Source organism: Phyllostomus hastatus, unplaced genomic scaffold, assembly GCF_019186645.2.
Source record: "Phyllostomus hastatus isolate PE091 unplaced genomic scaffold, TTU_PhHast_1.1 phas_contig_159, whole genome shotgun sequence".
Classification (NCBI taxonomy): Eukaryota; Metazoa; Chordata; class Mammalia; order Chiroptera; family Phyllostomidae; genus Phyllostomus; species Phyllostomus hastatus.
In genome coordinates this window covers 31,178,001-31,201,893 of record NW_025333640.1, presented here as the reverse complement: position 1 = coordinate 31,201,893, position 23,893 = coordinate 31,178,001, and the positions used below count along the sequence as shown (strand labels likewise).

The window sequence follows — 23,893 nt, the reverse complement described above, 5'->3', positions numbered from 1 at the left end:
TTGGACTCATTCTCTTAATCTAAAAATGGAAGCAAGACTTGTCATCTGTCTTATTCACAGACAATGGCGAGGAGTATCCGAGTCGGTGCAAAGCACATGGCTAATACGAAGTTTAATAAAAATGATAAATAACATCTATTACAAAATTGAACCATTGTTCAATTTCTCCTGCCCTTTCAGTCCTTTGATTCAATATTCTCTCACTGAAACCTGAGAGCTTTAATTTGAGAAAGTGTTTAACTAATAATCATAGACTTTCTGCATTAACCTTTTCTTATCATTAGGCACACCTGGATGATATCAAATTATTCTTTTAAGGAAATCAATATGTCACTAAAAGTGCATAGAGAAACACCTGGTGATGGAACGGTGGGTAAGGGAAACCTGGGGCATAAAAACTGTATCAGAGCAAGATGGCAAAATAGATGGTTCCTGACTTTAGTTTCCCTCCGGGAGAAAGAAACTGGCATTGACTCAGAAGCAAGACGTTTTTGTGAAGATCCGAGAACCTGGGGGTGAGGCTAAAGCACCCACCTTGGAACCCAAAACCCAAGAGAAACTGCACTCGTAGGGTAAGAGGGAAGGTTTCACTTTGACCTTGTCTCCCCTCCTTCAGGCCAGAGCAACGCCAGGGGGCTCCCCCGCTGCAATTTCTCCAGTGGATAGAGGAGAGCCAGAGGTAGACACGTGACTTCCCCACATTCCAGGAAGCTCCCCGGGAAACACACTCAGGTCTGGCCTCAGGGGGTCCCTGGGGAGTCAGCTACAGAGAGAGAAGAGAAGGGCTCACGGTAACAGGGGTGCGGATCTCGGCAGACATTGCTCCTGACTGCAGCTCAGCCTGACCTCAGTTCCAGACAAAGCTCTGCCCATCTGTGGGCCCAAGTTGGTGGCCCTGTCTGATCAGAGAGCTTGGTTGGCAGTTCTGCTCACTTTGGGTCCCAGTAGGTCCCAGTGGCAGAGCCCATTCTACGACCCCACGCAGACTGATAGTGAAGCAAGTTGGCAGCCCCACTCCACTGCTGGACACAGCCTCTGGCCCTGCCTGACCAGCGAGCCTGGCCAGAGGACTTGAGCCTCTGTGGAGCCCGTCCTACAGCCCTGCCCAACTGCAGAGCGTAACATCCACCCCCTCTGCACGGCAGCCTGAAAAGCAACCTCAGGCAGCCTTGGAGCCCAAGCCTACAGGACTTCTCAACTGCTGAGCACAGCAAGTGGCCTCTTGCAGGCAGAGAGCCCAGCTGGCCACCTCGCCCAATCACGGAGCTCAGCCTGTGGCCCCACACATCCAGGAAGCTGGGACAGCAGACCCGCCTGAACGTGCAGCCCAGCCTCCAGCCACACCCAAATGCAGAGTACAGTGAGCAACTCCACCCCACCAGGGATGACAGCCAGAGAACCGGCCCAAGAGTGGAGCCCAGCCAGCCGCCTGCCCAGAATGAACAGAGTCCAAGCCAGTGACACCATCTGGCTGGGGAGCTCAGCCTGGTAAATACAGATTCATAAATTCTCAACAAAACACTACTAGCAAATTAAATTCAACAGCATGTTAAAAGCATCATATACAACTACTAAGTGAGACTTATTTCTGGGATGCAAAAATAGGACAATATATGCAAATCAATGATTATGATGGAGTACATTAATAGAATGGATCATAAAAATCGTGTGATCTTATCAATAGGCGTAGAGAAAGCATATGACAAAATAGAACATCCTCTTATATTATAAACACTCAAAATTGGGTATGAAAGGGATATATCTCAGCATAATAAAGATGTTGACAGCTTTTCCTCTACGATCAGGAATAATCTCATCAGTAAGTGAATGGATCAAAAAACTATGGTACATTTACACAATGGAATTCTATGCAGCAGAAAGAAAGAAGGAGCTCCTGCCCTTTGCAACAGCGTGGATGGAGCTGGAAAACATTATGCTTAGCGAAACAAGCCATGCAGTGAAAGACAAATACCATATGATCTCACCTTTAACAGGAACCTAAATAACAAAACAAAGAAACAAGCAAAATATAACCAAAGACACTGAAATAGAAGACAGGCTGACAGTGACCGGAGGGGAGAGAAGAGGGAATTTAAGGGGACAGTGGGAAGGGTTCACAGGAACAAACTTAAAGGACACATGGTCATAAACTAAGGGGAGGGTGGTAATGGGAGGGAAGTGGGGAGGGTGGGAGGGGAGACTGGATTGGGAGTAAAAAGGAGAAAACTGTATTTGAACAATGATTAAAATAAAAAAAATAACAAAATTAAAAAAAGGAATAATCAAGGATGCCCACTCTCACTAGTCCTATTCAACACAGTGCTAGAAATCCTAGCCAGAGCAATTAAGCGAGAAAGAGAATTAAAAGGAATCCAAATCAAGAAAGAAGTAAAACTGTCTTTGTTTGCAGGTGACATGACCATATATTTAGTAAACTTTAAATACTCTACAAAAAAAAACAATTAGATCTAATAAATGAATTGAGTAAAATTGCAAAATATACAATCAACATACAAAAATCTATTGTGTTTCTGTACAGTAACAACAAACTATCTGAAAAAGAAATGAAGAAAACAATCCTATTCACAACATCAAAAACAATGAAGTACTTAGGAATAAATTTAAATGAGGTGAAAGATCTATACACTTCAAACTATAACACAATGATAAAAGAAACTGAAGAAGACACAAATAAATGGAAATTCTTCTCATGTTCATGGATCAGAAGAATTAACATCATTAAAATGTCCATACAATTCCAAGCGATCTATAGATTCAATGCAATACACATTAAAATATCCATGATATTTTTCACAGAAATAGAGAAAAAAATCCTAAAATTCATGGAACCATAAAAGATCCCAAATAGCCCAAGCAATCTTGAGAAAGAACAGGGTCAGGGGCATCACACTTCCTGATTTTATGCCGCATTACAAAGCTCTAGTAATCGAGCAGGATGGCACTGGCATAGAAGAGACACATAGATCGATGGAATAGAATCTAGTGTCCAGAAATAAAGGCACACAGGAATAAACATACAGTCCACTAGTATTTGACAAAGGAATCTAGAACACTCATTGGAAGAAAAGAATAGTCTTCAGCAAATGGTGACGGGAAAACTGGATATCCATATGCAAAGGATGAAACTGAATCCCTATCTTACACAACTTAGCAAAAATAATGTAATATAGATTAAAGACATAAATGTAAAACCTGAAACAATAACACTTCTAGAAGAAAATGGAGAAAAATCTCCTTGACCTTGGTCTTGGCAATGATTTTTTGTAGAGGACACTAAAAAAGAAAAAAGCAACAAAAGAAAAAAACAGACAAGTGGACAACAGTAAACTGAAAAGCTTCTGCGCGGTAAAACAATCAATCAACAAAATGAAAAGGCAACCTGTGGAATAGGAGAAATATTTGTAAACCACATATCTGACAAGGGGTTAATATGTAAAACATATAAAGAACACATATAACTCAATAGAATAAAAAATCCTTTAAAAACTTATGTTAACAATGGGCAGAGGACCTGAACAGACATTTTCCAAAAAGGTATACTAATGGCCAACAGACACGTAAAACGGTGGGCCCAGATAATGAAGGTGTTCAGGAGTCAGGTCCTGAGCCAGCTTGGGGAAACTTTCTGGAAGAAACTTTTTTGAATTTAGCCTCAAATAAGTTTGAGTTTCCTATGTGGGGATCAGGAGATAAGATTGAGGGAGGAAAATATAATCCTTGTAAGAACTTGCAGTGGGTCAAATGAAATAATGGCACCTTTTCTTTGTTAAACTAGCAAAAAAGACATTTGATACGGCCGCAGAAAATACAGAAGTGGTCATTTGTAGTTGGAGAAAGAAAGGAGGTGGATGATGGAAAGCCCTGTATGTTAGATGGAGGAGTTTGGTTTTCATCTACCCAGGGAAAAAAATGTGAAACCATTAGGGATGACTATAGCATTTTTGTTTTAGAAAGAACACTGTGGGGAAACACATGGAGAGAGAGAGAGAGAGAGAGAGGGAAAGACATGAGACTTTTGTGAAGAGGCAAGAAGTCAGAAGACTGAATTAGGACAAGTGAACACAGAAGAAAGAAGTTGCTAAATATTTCGGACCAGAGGACAGATGGATACAGGCCATGAGGAAGAAGAGTTCCTACACTGTTTACTGAATCTGCCACCCCTTTAAGTTTTTAGTACAGGAAATTGATGATAAGTGGGAGACACTGACAAACTCACAGACTCAATGAAAGATCCCACACCTTGAGTTTAATGAAATGTACCGCACTTAAAAAAAAAAAAAGCAACCAGAACATGACTTTTATTATGTGAACTATCAAATGTTTATTTAATTTCCATTTCAAATATCTTCAAGTAAAAATATGTACAAAAATACATATACAAAAACTGAAGCAGCTAGAAGCATGACAAGTATACATACATACACATTAACACAATGAAATTCAATTCAATGCAAAATTGAGTGACATCATATTGCACCAAAATGTATTCCATACAAAAAACATATGCGTCAAGAGTTTCCACCAGATGAAATCACACTTATTTCATAGTGTCTTACCACTTACACAAATAGCCCATAAACACCATCTGGCAGCGTGATTTCTGCACCAGAACTCTCCCCAGAAGGAAATCATTAAGCTGCAGAAAAATCCACTTTATTTCACACGTCACATGCTGGTACAGGCATCGGTGCCAGAGAACCCTAAGAAATGCAGCACAATCCACAAATGAAAATCCCTCCGCACCATTTATAGTCTTACAGTCACATATCTTTGTATTCCGAATTCGACTGGAATGGAGGTGCAGCAAAGGAGTTTTGCTTTTAAGAATTTATCAGCACAGGGCGTTGTGTAAAATTGGTGTAAAATGCGCACGATCCCCTTCACCACATTTCACCATCACGATGCCAAGGTGAAGAAACCCACCACAGATGAGGACCGTCTAGGAAACAGGGGCTCACTCTTCCTCAGCTGGATGTCTCCGTTCCTGCATCTGAGATCACCAGGCCAAATCCAGCATGTCCCGGCCCGAGCCCCCCAATTAGGGGAATGGTGCAGAGTCGTAACAGATGCATTCCAGACCCACACTCAGACGTGTACCTGGCCCATACATTACAGTTTCAGCACGGGTCAGAGAGATGGCTGCCAGCACAACCCCCCAGAGGGACCCGACCACCGCTTTCCCACTGGGCAAAAATGATTCCGTCGGAGCAAGTTATTGACGCTTGACACAGACTATAAAAGGCATCTGAATACATTCATCTACGGTACCTAATGAGATGTTAATATGAACATACCAACACACAAACAAACTGTTCTACCCCTTGATAATTGAAAAGGAAGTTATGGTGACCAAGTCAAATTTTTAACACAAAGCTTGCTAAACCCATTTTCATAAAGTAAATGCAGATATACTTACTATAAGTAGGCATAAAAAGATTCATCATGAGATGAATTCTGAGTCAGCCACTAAAAACCATGTCTACCAGTGCATCACTACCACCGAACCCACTCTATGACCAGCAAACACCGAGCTTGGTGAAATCTTGAGTCAGATCTTAATCAGAAAACTAGGACAAATGAAGTTTTCCCAGCGTTCCGTCCAGGCGGCCGTGTAGCTTGCCTCTCTCTGACTTGTGCTTACTACGAAGCCACGGGGAGCCAGCACCTAACGTCAGGGAAACACAGCCATGTGTCTGTTCCAGGGGTTGGCCTAGAGACACTCTATTTCATGGCATGAGGCAATGCGCTCTCACCACATCGGATGCTTATGTTTGCAAATTCTCCAAACAGTTGGGAGGTACCACTGCAAACTCATCACGAGCGTGCTGCCACCAGTTCAGGAAGACAGAGAAATCGGGGGTCCACCCCTGTCTCCAAAACCACCAGCCATTTGGAACACAGGCATCAGCCCCAAACAGCCCACGAGAGTTAAGAGACAGGCAATTCTCTGCACATGGGTAATGGAAAAAGAAGACCCCTGTTTTCAAAATGTTAAGTATTAATACTTTAGCTCCAGAGTCATAGCAGTGGTCATAACATTTGCAAAGGTAAACTACTAAGCTACCGTACATGTTTCTCTGAGGAAAGGATCAAAATAATCCCAGATCACTTAAAATGTTGGGAAGGTTCTTGTGGTTTGTGGGATAACCATTACCACATGTATTGTCTTTTGCCTGCAGAGCAATTAAAAAGTGCTATGTGGTAGTGTCTAAAATTGTGAATATACACAGTAGTTTAAATATAGGTCAATTCTATATAAGCATACATTCCTCTGAAACAAATCTATTTAATTTCTCCAAACTGCTTTTCTACTTAGATATAATATTTTTGTATTACATAGGTCAGTAAGTGGAAATCTGGAGTGAAGGAGAAATGCTAGGGAAAACCAGCTAAGAACCCCGTTGAAATCAGACCGTTCTAAGCTGGACCCGGGGAACCACATTGCATTGCTTCCCACTGTGAGATGAATCGGCTCCCGAGCATGCCCCGGAGCCTCGGCAGGAATACGTGAGGTCTAACTTCACCACCCAACCAGTACAGCTGTAACATCCACAGACCCCGTTTCCCCCCAAGATGCTGTGCAAAATACCCTGTCACACAAGGTGCTCAAAATACAGTCGCTGCTGCTAAAGAGATAACTGCACTGTTTTTATCTTTCCTCTAGCTTTCAGAGCAGCCTGCAGAGGCAGCAACGAGAGGTAATCAGGATGCAGCGAGCAAGTCTTCTAACCAATAAATTAAATCACTTGAAAGTGTTACTTTAAAAAAAATCAGTAGTGTATATGTTGAGGGAGTGGGAAGTATGTTCACTTTCAAACCAGTGCATCCATTTTTCTGTGGTGCTCCCATGCCCAGGGCTGCACGTTTCTTGAGAGGGCGGTTCCCTATAAAACCGTTAAGGCAGTTACTGATACTTTAAAAGTACCCTTGATCTACTCCGCTGAAAACACTCGTGTAACAGACAACTATCTGGAGACGGTGACCGTCCCCCAGCAATATTTAAAGGCTCTGGTGCCAGAGACGGGGCGGGGGGGGGGGGGGTGGCTACCAAGGAGGTAAACCTAAGTGGTAATTTCGCTCTGAGAATATCGGTAATTGTGTAAACTCACTCCTGTCTTGAGGACATAATGCCAACAATTAATACCAAGGGTATCACTGATTCATTCCAAAAATCAGAGAAATGGTTCAAAGAGATCAAGCTAACGTCCTTAAAGGGTTGAAGAACAATATCTCACAGCATATGGAAAGCTGGCACACTTTCCGTGAGACCACGTTTTATGCCTTTGTGTATTTGTATCAGATCTAAAACTAGACTGAGCGTTTATTTTTTCATACCAACTAACATGGAAAATTCAACAAGAAGAAGAAAGGATTATGTCTTAAAAATGGCTGTTAAAATATCTTTTAAGTACAGTAAGAATACCACCTAGAGGTTACACTTTTAGGTGTTACATATATTGAGAGAGATTAAAAATGCCATTCAAGAGAAATTATCCTAAAAAAACATTTATGGGTAATAATTATTTTACCTGTACATTAATAATGTAAACAAAAGCAGTCACCAGGACTCATTCTCTACCCTAGTCTACAGCCACCGTGAGCTTGCAGGCAGTTACGCAAACACACGCTTCAATGCTGACTTCGGCCGGGAAAGTCAAATGTGGCTCTGTAAGCATCGTGGGCACCAACACACAGCATGTCACAGGGTAAAATGAAGCAAGGTTACAATTGCATAACATTGAGTTTCATCTGTGCTCACATCCCAAATCTGTCTACATTGTTTCCAACCTAAAAAAAGAACTATAATTAGAATCCTACATACTGCTTTTCTATCACTCAGAACTGACAAAAAAAATATGTCAAAGGTGAAACTCTCTCCTTATATAGTGCATAATGTATATTATGGAAAAGCCACGTATATAGATAGTTCCATTAATTCACAATTGTATTTAAAAATATGTTTTGGCCTTGGTTGGTGGTTCAGTGGGTCAGAGAGTCGTACTGATACACCAGGTTGCTAGTTGGATCCCTGGTCAGGGCACTTACAAGAAGCAAGGAAGGAATGCATAAATAAGTGGAAAAACAAATCATTTTCTCTCTTTCTCTCTCTCTCCGCTTGCCCTCTCTCCCCCTCTTAAATCAATAAAAATAAAAAAATACTGGGTTCAGCAGAAGTAACGCCATTGAATGTGGTTGGTAGGGTAGGTGGGCGTCTCGCACGAGATGGACAGCAATTTGACCATTTCACCTAAAATGTCATAGGGAGTGCTTGAGTGTGGTATTGTTATCTTACAGAATTACACGCTTATGCCTCTGTAATAAAAGATTTCATATAGATGACCAGCTCATAAAAAGGGGGCATTATTTGTGCTGGGATCTCTCTCTCTATATATATATTGTGTGTGTGTGTGTGTGTGTTTGTGTACACACACACAAATATACCCCAAGCTTATTTCTAATAGAAAGAGTAATGGAAATGTTTTACCCTACTCAAAGTGGTATTTGATTACGTAGGGCCAGAAGTATCTATAATTTTGCTGCTTTTCTTCAAGAAAATGAACACACAATCCCTAATGCAAAGTCGGGTCCAGGACCTTGGAAGGAGCACGTCTAGGCGAGCAGCACCGAAGCCTGCGTGTCACTGGCTTGTTCAGACAGCCACCCTTGCGCGGCAGGCGACTCATTTTTAGTATCTCTCCGACTACACTGCACAGCAAGTTACACCCGAAATCTTGTTTCCTCCAAACACACACTCCTTGCGTTTCCTGCTCCTCGGATCTTTGGTTTCCCATCCTCTCATAACCTACCTAATCCTAACAAACCAACTGTAGGTCAAAGATGTTCCCTTTCCTAGTTATCATTACATTTACCTTCAAATACATGTAAAAACAGATAAAACTGAAGTTTCCTGAAGACTGACCACCATCCAAGAGGAATTCTGCTGAGGGACGTAACGACACTCATGTTAACCTTCTGCTGGTGTGTCAAATAGCAACTGGGGAAACACTTCACCAGACACATAAGACAATCTGGAAACCTGTTTCAACAGTTATTTCAGCGTCAGGGCACGCACTTCTGACGTACCCTGACAGCCTGCCCTAAGTCTGCGCCAGCCGCGCTGGCGGGGATACGGTGCTGGCGCAGCACATGTGTGCACGCACACGCCTAGCATGTTTGCGGTCTGGGGTCAGTGATCATTTCGACATGATGCCATCCTGAAGAACAATTACAGATGCTGATTCTCTGACTACAGAAGCCCTGCGTCTTGTCATGATGCGCCCCCAAAATAAAGTATGACTTAGTCTCCATTACTTCCTTTAAAAATTACTGGCTGATCTTCTGTTTGGGTAAAATGGTATTACAACAGTATCAGCACTTCAATAGTGAAAAATCGTTTTGATAATGATGGGAAAAATAGTGAATATGTATTCTACCTTGCCTGGACAATGATCTATTAGAAGACAAGCCAGTACCCAAAATAAGCAAATAAATAAAGCGCAGACACCTCCGTGGACATTAGCACGTCAACCTCAGGAATCGCCCAGCACCACACAAACCTCTCCATGTGACTTACTTTTTTTAATCCTTACACACACACACAAAAAAAAAATTCAAGAAGTTTTCTAGTTTAGATTAAAAAAAAATAGGAATGTGAAGGAAATTTATTTTTTACCCCCAGCAACAATATGGTGGGAAGCAAGATGGATAAATGGATACAGGAAGTAGGGACCACAGATCAAATTTGGAAACTTCCTATGGTAAGAGAAAAAGGAAAACCTTTTACAAATTTGCTTAAAGACCCAAACACTAGGTTTGGCTGAAAAATGGTCAATCTTGGATTTATAGTAAATGTTATCAAGAGCAAAAACTGACATTTGTGATTTGGAGTCGCTTCAAATTATGAATTATCATTACCACTTTGGCCAACTGTCTATAAACTCTGTGTCTTCTCCTGATGATTTTAATCAGTGTAATTCTTTCAAAAATCCTTATTTTTCAAATGGACAAAAAAGTTAGAGGATGAAACACACTCTGGTTATGATGAACTACTAAACTTTAGTTGTATGTGAAAAATAGATAACAAATTTCATCGTGATACTACCCTCAGTAGAAAACTGCACAGTATTTTCTGAGCCTAGTGTAACACCTGTCTGGATATACACATGCATACACAGTGCCTACTTCTTTTAGGGAATTTTTCATCAGTTATCTCTTTTGCAAGTAGAATGATAATTATGGTGAGGAAATTAATGGCAAAGCCTAGATACAGAGGTGGAAAATTTTTAGAAACATCAGTTGTGAATCTTATTTAGCAGTGACATTTCTTCCCCAATTTTTATGTAAATATATGTCTTTTCCTAATGGACCTGGACAGTTTTATCCAAAGAGATATTTTAACAGAATATAAAATGTGTAAAGGAAATGTACAACCTGTCAAAATTCATCACCGTGTAAAAATAACTAGGAAATAAGAAAAAAACTGTTCGGAATACCTGTCACTGCACAGACACATGAGCACAGGGTTGGACATAATATTTTGGGTGCTTTCTTTCTTGATGATTTTTGTCTTATGTTGATATTGTAATGTGAAGACTTGAAAATGCACGTATTTAGATGTATTTATCAAGGGTAAATTATTCATCAAACAGATGGCGGTGCTTACCGGACTGGTTGTTGCTTTGCTGGAGGAAAGGGGTCACACCCTTTCCCGATCAAACGTGCTGCAGTGAGAAACAACACAAAACCCAGCCTTGGAGTTTTCTGATGACGAGTGAAAAAAAATTCTGACATAATAAATTCTCAAGTGTTCTTACTTAAACATAATTCCTGGATTTTTCCCATCAACAACAGCTCCTAGAAGCTCTTCTTTAAAGTGTTCATTAAAAAGTAGGCATATCCCCTCTGTCCTTTGTTCAAAATGCTCTGAGAATCACCCCTTAGGAGGTGAGTGATACCTAAGTTGGTATCTATAGGGAAGCAATGCAATGCCACGTAAAACAAATTTCTTTCTTTCCTCTGTCCGTAATGATGACATATGCTTTTTCCCCCACCTCCAGGTGAACAGAAAACACTTTTCACAGTATGGTCATCTCGACAATGTAAAAATTGTTTTTACAAAACCCATATGTACAGAAAACATCTCAGTCTTCGTTTCTGAAGGTTCTTCACCGTGGTATGTTATAGAGAAAGACCACTGAATTAATTGTCCATTCCACAGTCTTTTCCGCTCACCTCGACAGGCAGGTGTCAGGACTCAAGAATCATGGGAACTCACGGTACAGTTGCATATCGGCTTTCTATACCTACATGCAGTTAAAGCTACATTTCTTAGAAACCAGTTTAAATATGCTAAAAGATATGAATAGAAATAACTGATCCTTTAGTCCATCACCCAAGTAGCAATCCTCTGGGTTTTCATAAAATGAAGTGAACTTCCACATTTTGTTCCAGCCCTTTGGGCGGAAACAAGGCCAAGGACAGATTGTCAAGATTTCAAAGGCATAAATTCATAATTTATGACAAGCTTCTTCTGGTACAACTTCCAGTATTATCTGTAATGTTCTGGTTATCTTGCCTACAAAGAAATAACGAAGAAAAATTAAAAATGCACAAAAATCAGAAATGCATAGAAAACAGCAAATTGTGAATTATTTGGGGTTGAATACTGAAAACACACAATCGCTAAGTCAAAGAGCACTTTCAAGAATTATTTACTTCATTGGAATCCTATGCTCCATTAATGTGTCACTTCTATAACTTCCCACGATGGTTTCTCAGCAAGACTATGTTAATATTTTATATTAAAATAAGGAATTTTACTCTGAATCAGGAAGCTGAAATATTTTGAGACAATAGAATCGAGATATAAATAAATGTTCAAAAACATTTCATATTCAGTTTAAATTGCTTTGTTGTTTTTGCACCTATGAGATTATAATTAATTCCTCAGCAAAATTGGGAGAAGAATCAGAATAAAATTTCCAGTCTCAAACTTGTAGTCGATTATGGAGCAAAACTGCTCGTCTCCCAGGACCTCATTCGCCTCAGGAGTTGCCCTCAGCAAGATCAAGGGCTCAGAGGTCCCAACACTCATATCCCCCTTAAAAAACAAAAACAATGAAAAGCAACAAACTGAAGAAAATAGCTCAGGAAAAGCTCTTGACAACAAAAAAGCAGCCAAAACCTGGCAGAGCTCAAAACTCGAAAATGGCCACACAGGGAAGAAAGCATTTGCCCACATCGCCCTGTCCCCCAGCAGACCTGAGGGAGTTCCCCGATGGGGAGCCCCACCACTGAGGGCATCTGCAGCTCCTGCTGGGGAGGTCTCCCCTGGTCTTCAGCATGTTGATCCCCCCAACTGAGCATCCTGGAGACCCCTGACACACCCACACCCCCGCTCTGAGTCTATTCCCAGATGCTTGAGCTGTTGCTGAGGGGAGAGTCGCCCTCAGGCCCCTGATGGATGCTAAGTCCCACTCCCGGGTGTCTGGTGCCAGAGCACCTCACGGTGCAGGAGATCTGAGATGCCACTGCTCTTTGCCCAGCTCTGCCCAGGACAGGCCTTCTCCCACCATGACGTGGGCAGCCTCCCTTGCTCCAGAGCCCTGCCCCCTGGGTCCGTGGTCACACTTTGGCTGCCACTACTGGGCTGGGCTGCTGCTGCCTAGCCCTCCCCTCCCCCCACCCCTGGCCAAGACTTTGAACTGTCTTTGCTGAGATGGCTCTTGCTGTCCCAAGCCCTGTCCCCGGGCCTCAGTTCCTGGCTCTGTCCCATCATTGCCAGGGGCAGTGCCATTACTGTGGGCCTCCCTCCCCAGGTGGTTCAAGGCACAGACCCATCGAAATCCTCCCCAACCCAGGAAAAGCCAGGAGCAGATGGTTTCAGTGGTGAGCTGTACCAAACACAACGAAAACACAGCAATACTTCTCAAACTGTTCAAAGAACTTGAAGAGGCAAGAACACTCCCAAACTCATTTGACAAGGCAACACTGCCCTGATACCAACGTCAGACAAAGACGCTATACGGAAGGAAAACTACAGACCGATATCCTTGATGAATATGGATGCAATAATTCTCAGCAAATTAGTAGCAAACCAAATCCAAGAAAACATTAAAGGATCATTCACCATGACCAAGTGAGATGTAGCTCAGAAATGTAAGGCTGGCTCATCACAGTACTGGAAGTCCTAGCCAGAGCAACTAGGCAGAAAAAGAAATAAAAGGCATCCATATCAGCAAGAAAGAAGTAAAATCGTCTCTGTTCACTGATGACATCTTCCATAAAAATAGAAAAAGAAAGATATCTCAGGTTCCAAGAGTGGGGGCATTAGTATTGTGAAAATGTCCACAGGAGCCAAAGTGACCTTGGACTCAGGGCAATCCTGATCAAAATCCCAATGGCATTTCTAAAATACATAGAAAAACTGTCATAAAATTGGTTGGGAACCACAAAAGACCCCAAATAACCGAAGTTCTACTGAGCAAGAACAAAGCTGGAGGCATCACAATACCTCACTTCAAGCTACATTATAAAACTACAGCAAACAAAACGGGATGGCACAAACAAGGCACATAAATTAGTAGAACAAAAGAGAACTGACACATAACCCCCATATGTAGATAACTAACTTATTTTTGACCAGGATACCAAAAACACACAATAGGGAAAGGACAGAAAACAGGACACCTACATGCAAAAGAAAGAAACCGGAGTCCTACCTTACACCACTCACTAACACTAACTTGAAACAGAGCCAACATTTAGGTGTAAGACCTGAAATTACAAAACTTCTAGAAGAAAACATAGAAAAAAAGATCCTTGACATTGGTCTAGGCAATGATTTCTTGGTTTAGTCAACAAAGCACAGGCAATAAAAATTAAAATGAGTGTGACTACATTCAACCAAAGAGCTTTTGCACAGCAAAGAAAACTAAGTTGAAAAGATAATATACGGAATAGGAGAAAATGTTAGCAAGGCATAGATCTAAAATACAGGGTCCGGCATAAATAACACTCCTTTTTTATTACAAAGTCATAAGCATGGCAATCCTTATTGCTGTAACATAACAATATCACACTCAAACACACCATATGACATTTTAGGTGAAATGTCCAAATTGCTGTCCATCTCATGCGAGACATTCACGTGCCCTACCAACCACATTCAAATAAGCCTTACTTCTGGCAGACCCTGTATATGAAGAACTCAGATAACTCAACAGAAGAAAAAGAAAACAATCCAATGTAAAAAAATGGGCAAAGAACCTGAATAGGCACTTTCCAAAGAAGACACACAAATGGCCAATGTATGTATGAATAGTCATTCAACATCACTGACCACCAGAAAAATGCAAAACAAAACCCCAATGAGGTGCCACCTGACCCGTGTGAGGGTGCTAAGCCTCTGTGCATGGTACTGTTACCACGCCTTCCAGGGACCAAACTCGTCTGTAGTCCGCACTCTAAGTGGCCGAGGCAAGGTGAAGGGTACCAGGGTTTCCAATGACTGTGTGGAACATAGCGGCCTGTTGGCCTGGAGCATTCAAATCAGACACTTACATAAGAGAGGCAAGAAAATGAAATCCATATTCTTTAAAAAAAAAAAAGGGCAAGAGATAGCAATGCTGGCAAGAACATGAAGGAAAGGGAAACCTTTACAAGTATACATCGTTGGTGGGAATGTAAATCGGAACAGCCATTGTGGAAACCAGTAGGGGGGTCCTCAAAATGTTGAAAATAGAACTCCCATGTGACCCAGCAATCCCACTCCTGAGTATGCAGGCAAAGAAACTAAAACCAGCATCTCGAAGGGTCACTGAAGCATTATTCACAATGGCCAAGATCTGGAACTAGCCCAAGTGTCCATCGACAAATGAATGGATAAAGGAGATGTGATACACACACACACACAATGGAATATTATTTAACCACGAGAGAGAGGGAAACCCTGCCATCTGCAACAACACGGGTGGACCGTGAAGACATCGTGCTAAGTGAGATGAGTCGGGCACAGAAAGACAAATACTGTGTGCAGTAACGTCTCTGTGGAATCTGAAAACCTGAACTCGCACGGAGTAGAACAGTGATGATGAGGGGCTGAGGGGGGGGGGCTTGGGGGGCTGCTGTTTAAGGGTACAGACTGACAACTAGGAAGGAAGTGACGTTGAGATAGCTCAGGTACAGCACAGTGACTATAGCCAACACGCCGTATTATAAAAGTTGCCGAGAGACCAAATCTTAACTGTTCACAACATAAAAAAGAAATGACAAATGCATGACACGATAGAGGCATTAGCTAAAGCTACTGTAGTAACCATATGGTGATATACAAATGCCATGTCTCAAACCAACACACTGTGCCTTTTAACTTACACAATGCTACACGTCAATTACATCCCAATGAAGATAAATTAATTTAAAAGAAAAGAAGGAGAGACTTGGACTAGGTCCGTGGTTCTTAAAGTGCACTCCGCAGAGAAGCTGAGATGTTGGAAAGGCATCTCAAGCCCCATCCTGGATATACTGAATCGGAAATGGAAGGTGGGGTCCAGAAATCCGTTTTTCTGATAGAGACTAAAATGTAGGGGCCCCCGAGCAAGACCATCTTATCTCGGCAGCCCTAGAACCCTGTGACTCCAGTTTCCCAGGACATTAGCTCTTGGTCACCTCCTATCCCAGTAATCGGGCCCTACAGACACTCTTCCAACCGCTGCTGGCCCTGGAGCAGCTCGAGTCTTCCTTTATGATGCCTCCAGACCCACCTCGTCTCGCAACCTGACATGCAGTCTTCCTCCTCACTTACGACTTGTCCCCTGGCACAAGTCCCCTCCAAACAGTATTTAACACCACTAAAAAAGTTCGGTTTTTTCCTCCTTCACTGTGTAACACTGGTGTTCCCCAGAGTAGTTTTCCTCAGCACACTCATTTGATAACATTCATCACTTACACAGGGCCCAGCATGGTTCTGGCCAAAGGTAAACCCTATGTAAATGTCTCTTAAATTGTCGCAGCCCATTCTACATTGACATGTACATGCAGCACAAGGGAACACTCAAGAGCACAAAGGCCCATGCGTACGGGAAAGGAAAATGGTAAAATTACCCTAGAAAGACAAACTGTAGAAAAGTGTCCATCAATAGTAGGAAGATGTGGCTCTACAGGCAGAGAAGGAGGCACAGCCATCTGAAGGGGTGAAACGAGAGGCCTTAAGCCTCTGCCACGGTCAAGTGCAAAGCAGTGTGCTTAAACTGACATCCTCCCCAGCCCTTCCTCCCTCCCTGGAGAAGTCTGCTGTAGCTCATCCGGACTATCTCCACACCTGCCGTGTTAAGGGTCTGTGTCTATCCATGCACTTATCTGCTGACATTTTCCTTTTATTTTTTTTTTATTTTTTAAAGATTTTATTTATTTATTTTTAGAGAGGGAAGGGAAGGAGAAAGAGAAAGAGAGAGAGAGAGAAACATCAATGTGTGGTTGCTGGGGGCCGTGGCCTGCAACCCAGGCATGTGTTCTGATTGGGAATCAAACCTGTGATGCCTGGTTCGCAGCCTGAGCTCAATCCACTGAGCTACATCAGCCAGGGCTCAATTTTCCTTTTTTTAATAACTGCCTTTCGTATGCAGCATCTGCTCCTTCATGTTCAGAACAGAAGCCTCTTCCAAGTGTGTGTCTGTATTCTGGGGACAGCAGCCTTTTGTTTTCTTAGACATCTTGCCTCCCCAGGTCACCACGCTGCATCGGGTCCCGACAATGGGACAGCAACCTAGAGACCCTGCTGGTTTTCTAAAAGTGTGACGTTTTCCCTCCTGAATGTTCGTTCATTCTGGGTCTTCCCTTCAACTGCACATCTGGGGCCGAAGGATCTCCCTTTGGGTTCTGGACCAACAGCGTACATCACACAGGCTGTTTAACTGCAGCTGTCCTCCACATCTTGCCCTGAGCAGGCGGCACCAGCTCCCGGTCACCCCGCTCCCTCTCCCTGGGGACGGCCCGGCTCACAGATCTGGGCAGGCAGGGAAAGCGGCTGCCCGGAGCCTGGCCGGCTTTGCTGGGTCTCGGTATCCCCAGGTGTCTGAGCATGCCAGCGGGGTACCTGCCCCGCCTTCCCCGGGTGAGAAGCTCTCGAGTCTATACATAAACACCAATACGCAGCCCGAAGAAGGAGGCACTCTGTCCCAGACGGCAGGAAAAAGCTTTCCGGGGGCCTAACTATTCCCTCCAGAGCCAATTCTCTTCTCACCCGGAGAACGTGATGAGCAGAACGTGGTTCAATACTGGCATCCTGTGGCCGGAGAAGTGCACCCGCTCTCTGGCCACCGCACGTCCTCAGGTGCAGAAGGCTCCCTGGCTGTCCTGGGCGGAGTGGACGGTCACCACCCCCTGACAGCTGTTCGGGGGGCCTTGTGTGTTTTATGGACACACCTGCGGGGACGTGTGTTCTGACAAACCATCCTCTCACCCGGCCAATGGGTCCGTGTGCATCAGGGTGAGAATAAAGGCTAATACTCAGGCTAGGAAATGCTACCCAGCAAGACAATTTGCTATTAAATTACTGCATGCACCGCTCCAAGCAGCGGCTCTCTGGCCTCCAAGTTCAGGCAGGGTTTGTCTCCAGCAACAAGGGGGCGTTTGCGGGGAGCGCGGGCTTCCCGGTCAGGACTCTGCAGCTCGGCCGGCCTGTGTGTGAGTGCTTTGTTTTGGCCAAAGGCTAGGAAAACACTTGCTATTGCAGCAATAAATACTATGAAATTTCTTTTGTTTTATTACAAGAATGCTGCCTAAGAGGAAAATCAAACAAAATCGAGGAAGGACTTCCAAGGCAGCTATAAAGACGAAGGGTGACAGTGCGTGCAGATTCGAGGCAGAGCCGCCACGCTCCTCGGTGAGACTCAATGGCATTTCTGAGAACCGAATCACTGCAATGGGACCACTGCACTGCCGCTACTTTCACAAATGGCCGCCACTAAATCTGGCGTCCTTGGAGATGCCCAGAACATCATTAGAGACGGAAACATAACTGGAAACTTTGAAACTACAATAGCGGGGAAACACATCAGAGAGATCAAGCACAGAACATAGCAGCAGGCATGCCCTGACCAAAAGAATGGCACAAAATACATACATGTTAGCAGAAGGAAAGGAGTCTCACAGTGGGCTGACCACAAGCAGGAGGAACAAAATGCCTACTAAGCGGGAGCCGACAAGGAATGGTCTCCAGCTCCAGGGCTGCCGGCCCGTTCGCGTGCTACAGGCGCTCGGTTTCCCATGGTGCTCCGGGGTCTCACCGTCTCCGCCAGGACGTGAGACCCACCCAGGTCGGGCAGAGATGGGCATTAACCAGTCCGGGACACTGGAATAAGGAGAGCCACCCTAATGCTGTTTAACAAGACTTCCTTTTTATTTTCAGAATCAGGTTGCCTACCACCGAGAAAACATAACCAACAATATCCTACAGAAAACTAATGCGATCCAACAGGAAATGGAGATTCAGTACCCTGCTAGGCGGGCCTGTGTTGGCCTTAAAGGACCTAACTTTTACGGGAACGCTTCTTCGGGAAATAGTGTTGCCAGCTAGGAAACAAACTTCAGTATAAACAGGACAAATGAGGTGCAAAGACACCAAATACCAATTAAAAGCTAATAGAGAGGAAGAGTAGCAAAACTCCATTTTCACTCACTGGCTTCTAAGTGAGTTCACGCAGCACACTGGAGGTTCCATAGATACACCAAGTTGGGTTTTTTATTTTATTTTTAGTAACAATTTTACCAGAAATCTCTCTGAACGTTTTGCTGAACTTTTAAAAATTAATTAGGTAAAGCAAGAAATTAAAACACATGAGGACAAAAGTTCTTTTCTAAGCTCATCAAACTCACCAATAAGAACATGTCTGCTTCTCTGGCTGTATTTTTGACTCCTCTCTCTCTTCCCCCAGGCACCCAATCTAGAAAAACCGTGGCGTTCGCAGTCCAGCAGAGGTGGATTCAAATCCTAGCTCCAGGGTTTCAACCCTGCACACTCAAGAATGAAAGCTCCCCTCCGCGAGGCCTGGCTCCCCCCCCCACCCCACCCCCACACCCTGTACGGGCATAACCCCGCCTGCCCCAGGGATCTCGTGGAGGACCAGAAGAGACCATGGCACAAGGAAGAGCCGTCCCTTGGCAGAGTCCAGGACGGAGGGTTGGGCTCCCGGCAGAGGCTGTTCCTAAGCACCTTTCCCACTGCTGACCTACTGGTTCCTCCTCCTCCAGCTCACCTGGTGACCGAGCTCGGAGAGTGCTTCCTCTGGCGTCTCTGCCCCGTGCCCTTGCACGCTGCGGCGGCCTGCGTTCAGACCCTCCCAGCTTTCATCGGGATTGCTGTGGTGACACCTGACAATCTTCTCTGCCTTCACCCTGAGTCCCTCAATCCATCCTCTCTGGCCCCAGATGATTCTTCTAAAACACACACCTGCCCGAGCATGAATTCTAGCTCTTCTACCTAACATCGCATGACTTGCAACAAGTTACGTGAATTCCCCCATGCTATACCTCAAAGCCCATAAAACAGGAGCAATAATTTTCCCACCTCAGAAGGTTTTCAAAGATTAAGGTCATATTTGGGCTAATCCATGGACTCCCACAATACATGAGAGCTGTGATTCTTCTCCCCCTTGTTCTGGCTGGTCTTTGGCCCCGGGGAGCCTTGCCTTGCCTATGAAGTGAGGAGGGGCTATCGCCGGGGGACCGTGGGCTCTGCCTGACTCCCGCCAAATCGGAGAGCTCTCATCGAGGAGCCTGTTGTGTTACAGAATCACTAAGCTGCACTCAACCCAGAATAAAAAGAAGTATCTACTAAAGGACTCGGGAGAGCAATTAGGCCATTTTCAGAACCGCTGGTAAACTTCTACCTAAGAAAGCTGTTCTCCCAAGAAGGGACCAAGCAACCCAACTATAAACACTGTGCTGAAAGGACTCGGCGGCTGCTCCCTAAACGTGCTTCCCGCTTTTCCTTCTCCCAGTCCTGGGCGAAATGCAATAACGTATTCAAACGAGCGGCTGTCCCACTGACGCTTTGCAACTTTAAGATGCGTGGGCATTATGCACGTGCACATAGGTGAGTTTCCTACAACACGGTCTCTGAGAACGTTCCAAAACTGATGGGAAGACTTACCGGACATTCTTCTAAACCACGTGGGCTTCTTGTCCCAGATGATGAAGAGATAGTACGCAGGGACCCCCGTCAGCGTGATGATGAAGCCGATGCCCGTGCTGAACGGGTCGGAGTAGAGGGAAAGGGCGACCATGAAGAAACACGTGAAGGAGAACAGCGCCGGGACGAACAGCGGCACCTGGGGGGCAGCACAGGAGCGAGTCACCCTCCAGCAGATGCAGGAGACCAACGGCGCTTTCTCGAGGAGAAAGTCAGCCGTGGACCTGGGTCCCACGCTGGTCACGTGACCAGCTGGTCACGTGACCAGGTGACAGGCACCATCCTACCTTACCTTAGTACCACCATCACTTTAAAGGGGCACAGAGAACGCATTAAACATACTCCCTTCATTAAAAAAAAAAAAATCTTAGGATACAATAAAATCCAAGGATCAACAAATATGTTTCATTACAGGAGTTCTGTTCAAATTATTTTCCTTGCTAAGGACCACTCTAATCTCTGGTTTTGATATTAAAACATGGGCTCTTTGGCAATTATGATTAGAATCCCCTTTAATGCGGAGCCAAGACCATGGGCCGCTAGTTACACGTTGCATCCTTGCAGGGAACATTGATTTTCCGTTGGAGGGGCACAACAAGAAACAACAGGAACAAAACAGGCCAACTCCTATTCAACCGCTAATGAAGATGTTGCCGGGGTTAGGCAGTGAATATAATTAGCAACAAACTCTAACAACACAACTGACAGCCTTATCTGTTATAAACAGGGAGGACAAATCAATCTATGCAGGGTCAAGGCTGGGGGCGGGGGCGAGTAGCAGGCTCCTCAGCCCTCCCTAGAGGATGCTCAGTGATGGTTAATGTGCTTTCGATTAAGTGGTAGGTTCACACATCTTCCCTTTCCCTTTCTGTTTTACATATCTACTCCTCCTAGAGTGTGTGATGTAGAAAAAGAGCAATGTAAGGAGTCATAACCTTTAAAAATACTTAAAGATCTTATTTTGTAAGGAAGCACCTTTTTCCGAGTGTTAACGAGTGACATGATGCCGTATGTGTCTGCCTGTCTCTCAGTCTGGCTGTCCACAAAGATTCAGCGTAAAGCCAGATCAAAGTTCCCCCGTACTTGGAATTCATCAGGTCATTGGACATATCACGGAAAATCAGCACAACAAACATCTTCTATTCATACCACCTCTTCTCAAAAGTATGACCAAGTTCAGTACATCACATTTAAAAAAAAAAAAGTGATGACCTCTTTGTCCAAGCTGAACTCAATCCACTCTGAGGGCACTGCCTGCCCGAGTCAAACACTTTCCAGGAGAGGAGGGTGCCCCCACCCCAGCGCCCCATCCCCAAGGTTTGGGGAAGGGAGGACTCGGCATCAGGAGAAAGACCCACGTGAGCCCATCGAGGTGGCCGAGCTTACCTTGAAAGGACGGTGCATCTCTGGGCGTTTGTAGCGAAGATAAATCAGCCCGGCCACCGCCAGCCCAATGAAAAGCCACCTGGCAAAACTGAGGAAGTTCAGGAGGCTGTAGAGGTCGGCGGAGAAGAGCATCACCACCGTCAGAGGGTACTGGGGGAGGGGACAGAAACGGAGCTGGGTGAGTCGGAGGGAACACAGGTGAGGCCAGCGGTAACAGGCCTTCCTGCCATCTTTTCCAATGACCGTTTACACTGGCAAACTGCCGTGGCGAGCAGAGGCTGCCCTCCTGCCCGCGGTCTGCCCTGAACTCTCCTTGCACACCAGTAACAGCACGCGAGGGCCATCGCCACGACCCGGTAGTCAGAAGGAATTTCATACGGATGTGTGGTTTTTAGTGGCTTTTCCATCTGACGGGAGAGCCTGAGTTTCCCAACTCATTCTCAGTGGCTCAAATGGGAAGACCCAGAGACCGAGGTGACTGATAAATAACGAATAACAAGAATCGAAAGTGCACGGATGAGGCACAGCCACTGCTAGGGGGCGCTGTCGTGTCTGGAATGCAAAGCAGTGACCTTTCCTTCCTCCCCTCTTCCGCTCCCCTTGGACTTGCCAGGGGTGACCCTCCACACCGCAGGGAAGACCAGCCCAGCCAGCCTCCGCAGCTGCGCATGCCAAGGACGGCCTGACTGATAGCCGATAGCTGCGGCTCAAGACAAAAGCCCTCTTCACAGAACAGTACACTCTGTTCTCAGTGACCATTACCTTCCAGATGCCTCCGGGAGAGCACTCTGTACTTCACAAAGAAGTTTCAAGGAAACGTTTTGAAACAAATTAAATGCATGGAGGTGGGCGGGGAATGCTCAATGCATTCTATGGTGCTCCTGACAGCAGATTCCATTCGAGAGAAATGTTACAAAATGGTAGGTAAAAGTGACTCTCACGTGGCATGTGGGTATTTGAGGACTTTCAACCTTACACAGTCTTCCGTATCCCACGTGTCACAGATACTCTTCTCTGCATAAAGAATTCTGCCGCTCACATTTAAGGGTCGGTCCTTTTAGCTCTCCCCTTGTGGGGCTGCTCTCAAATGTCTCACTTTCAACCGCAGAGTCACTGCACTGTCTAGGATTTCACGTTTTTCCCCCCTACAATTTCGTGTGCATTTCATCATAAGGAGCCCAAGAGGAGGCATCTGCATCATTTTGGACTGTGGTTTTTAGCTCCACTCAGTACTCAGAATTGGGACTTACTACTCTGCACCCTTTTCTGCGAGGTCCTGTATTTAACGACAGGAGCCAAGCTAACCCATTGCCCCCAGACCTCAGAAATTTCTACACATAAAAAAAAAAAAAGGAGGTGATGCGGTTATTGCCGCATAGCATCAAATATGCATCCGAAATACTGAGTCAAGGGAAGCAGTGGAGACACCCTGCCTCCCAGCCCCCTCCCAGATACACACACATAGGGCCAATTTTGCAATGACTGAGAAAGGAAAGCACTCTCTCAAGTCTGGTGTGACAACCTCTTTGCTAACCTGTTATCTCAGGTGCCATCTAGAAATAGTTGTTAATATGCATTACCAAAACAATAACAGCTGGCAGAGGAGTGTGCTTGCGGACATGAATCATGGAGAGGATTTCCGGAAGGTGACCCTCTCGGGACGCAACATAGAATAACCTGATGGGAGAAGAAATGGGGGTGGAGTTGACTGTGTAATTGATCAACGGTTGCAGAGGGAAAAGATCCCAGAAACCTCAGGGACAGTGTGCATCTTTTTTCATACCAAACGGTTTGAACGTTTCTTAGGTGCTTACTTCGGGTTCACTTTCCAGATAAGGTAGAGAACATCATGAGAAACCTGACTTAGAATTGAATAAAAATCTGCCAGCGTACTCAACGTTCTTCTTCGAGGGGAACCAAAGCAGCATCTGACTCGGCATAGCTCTCCCTACATGTAAACAGCTGATGATGAATTTAGTTCTACACTCCCAGTGTCGTAGGTGTGTTGTAGGTGTGCTCTCTATCCGATTCAACCCAACACACGCACACACACACACACACACACGTGCGCGGGAACGTGAATAAAGGGGGCCTCATTTAAAACGGAGGTGGGAAGCCCTGAAAGGAGAACTCAAACAGGAGGATGCTTTTTCCCCACCTCAGCAGGGGAAGAGCCATTCTTCTCCTCGCCCAGCAATGACCCAGCAATAACCCAGCCAGTGGGAAGCCACAACCACCCAGCACTCACGCTCTCTTCCAAAGGCCTTTCAATCAAAACCGCCCCTCCCCGCTCCC

The 23,893-nt window shown here is 44.7% G+C and overlaps 1 protein-coding gene across 3 annotated transcripts in view; it reads right to left on the bottom strand.

Annotated features, from left to right (window-relative positions):
* The window catches only part of SLC7A11 (solute carrier family 7 member 11), a 218,836-nt gene that overhangs the window by 140,862 nt on the left and 54,081 nt on the right, over nt 1-23,893 (bottom strand). For 2 of the 3 annotated variants that reach the window (XM_045831524.1, XM_045831526.1), the window contains 3 exons: nt 23,179-23,275; nt 21,599-21,748; nt 20,174-20,351 (listed from right to left, as the gene is read on the bottom strand). In XM_045831524.1, the coding sequence (XP_045687480.1) occupies nt 20,174-20,351; nt 21,599-21,748; nt 23,179-23,275 (425 nt within the window). Of the gene's footprint in view, nt 1-8,374; nt 11,597-20,173; nt 20,352-21,598; nt 21,749-23,178; nt 23,276-23,893 lie in introns of those variants that run through there. The other variant, XM_045831525.1, reaches the window with a different exon arrangement.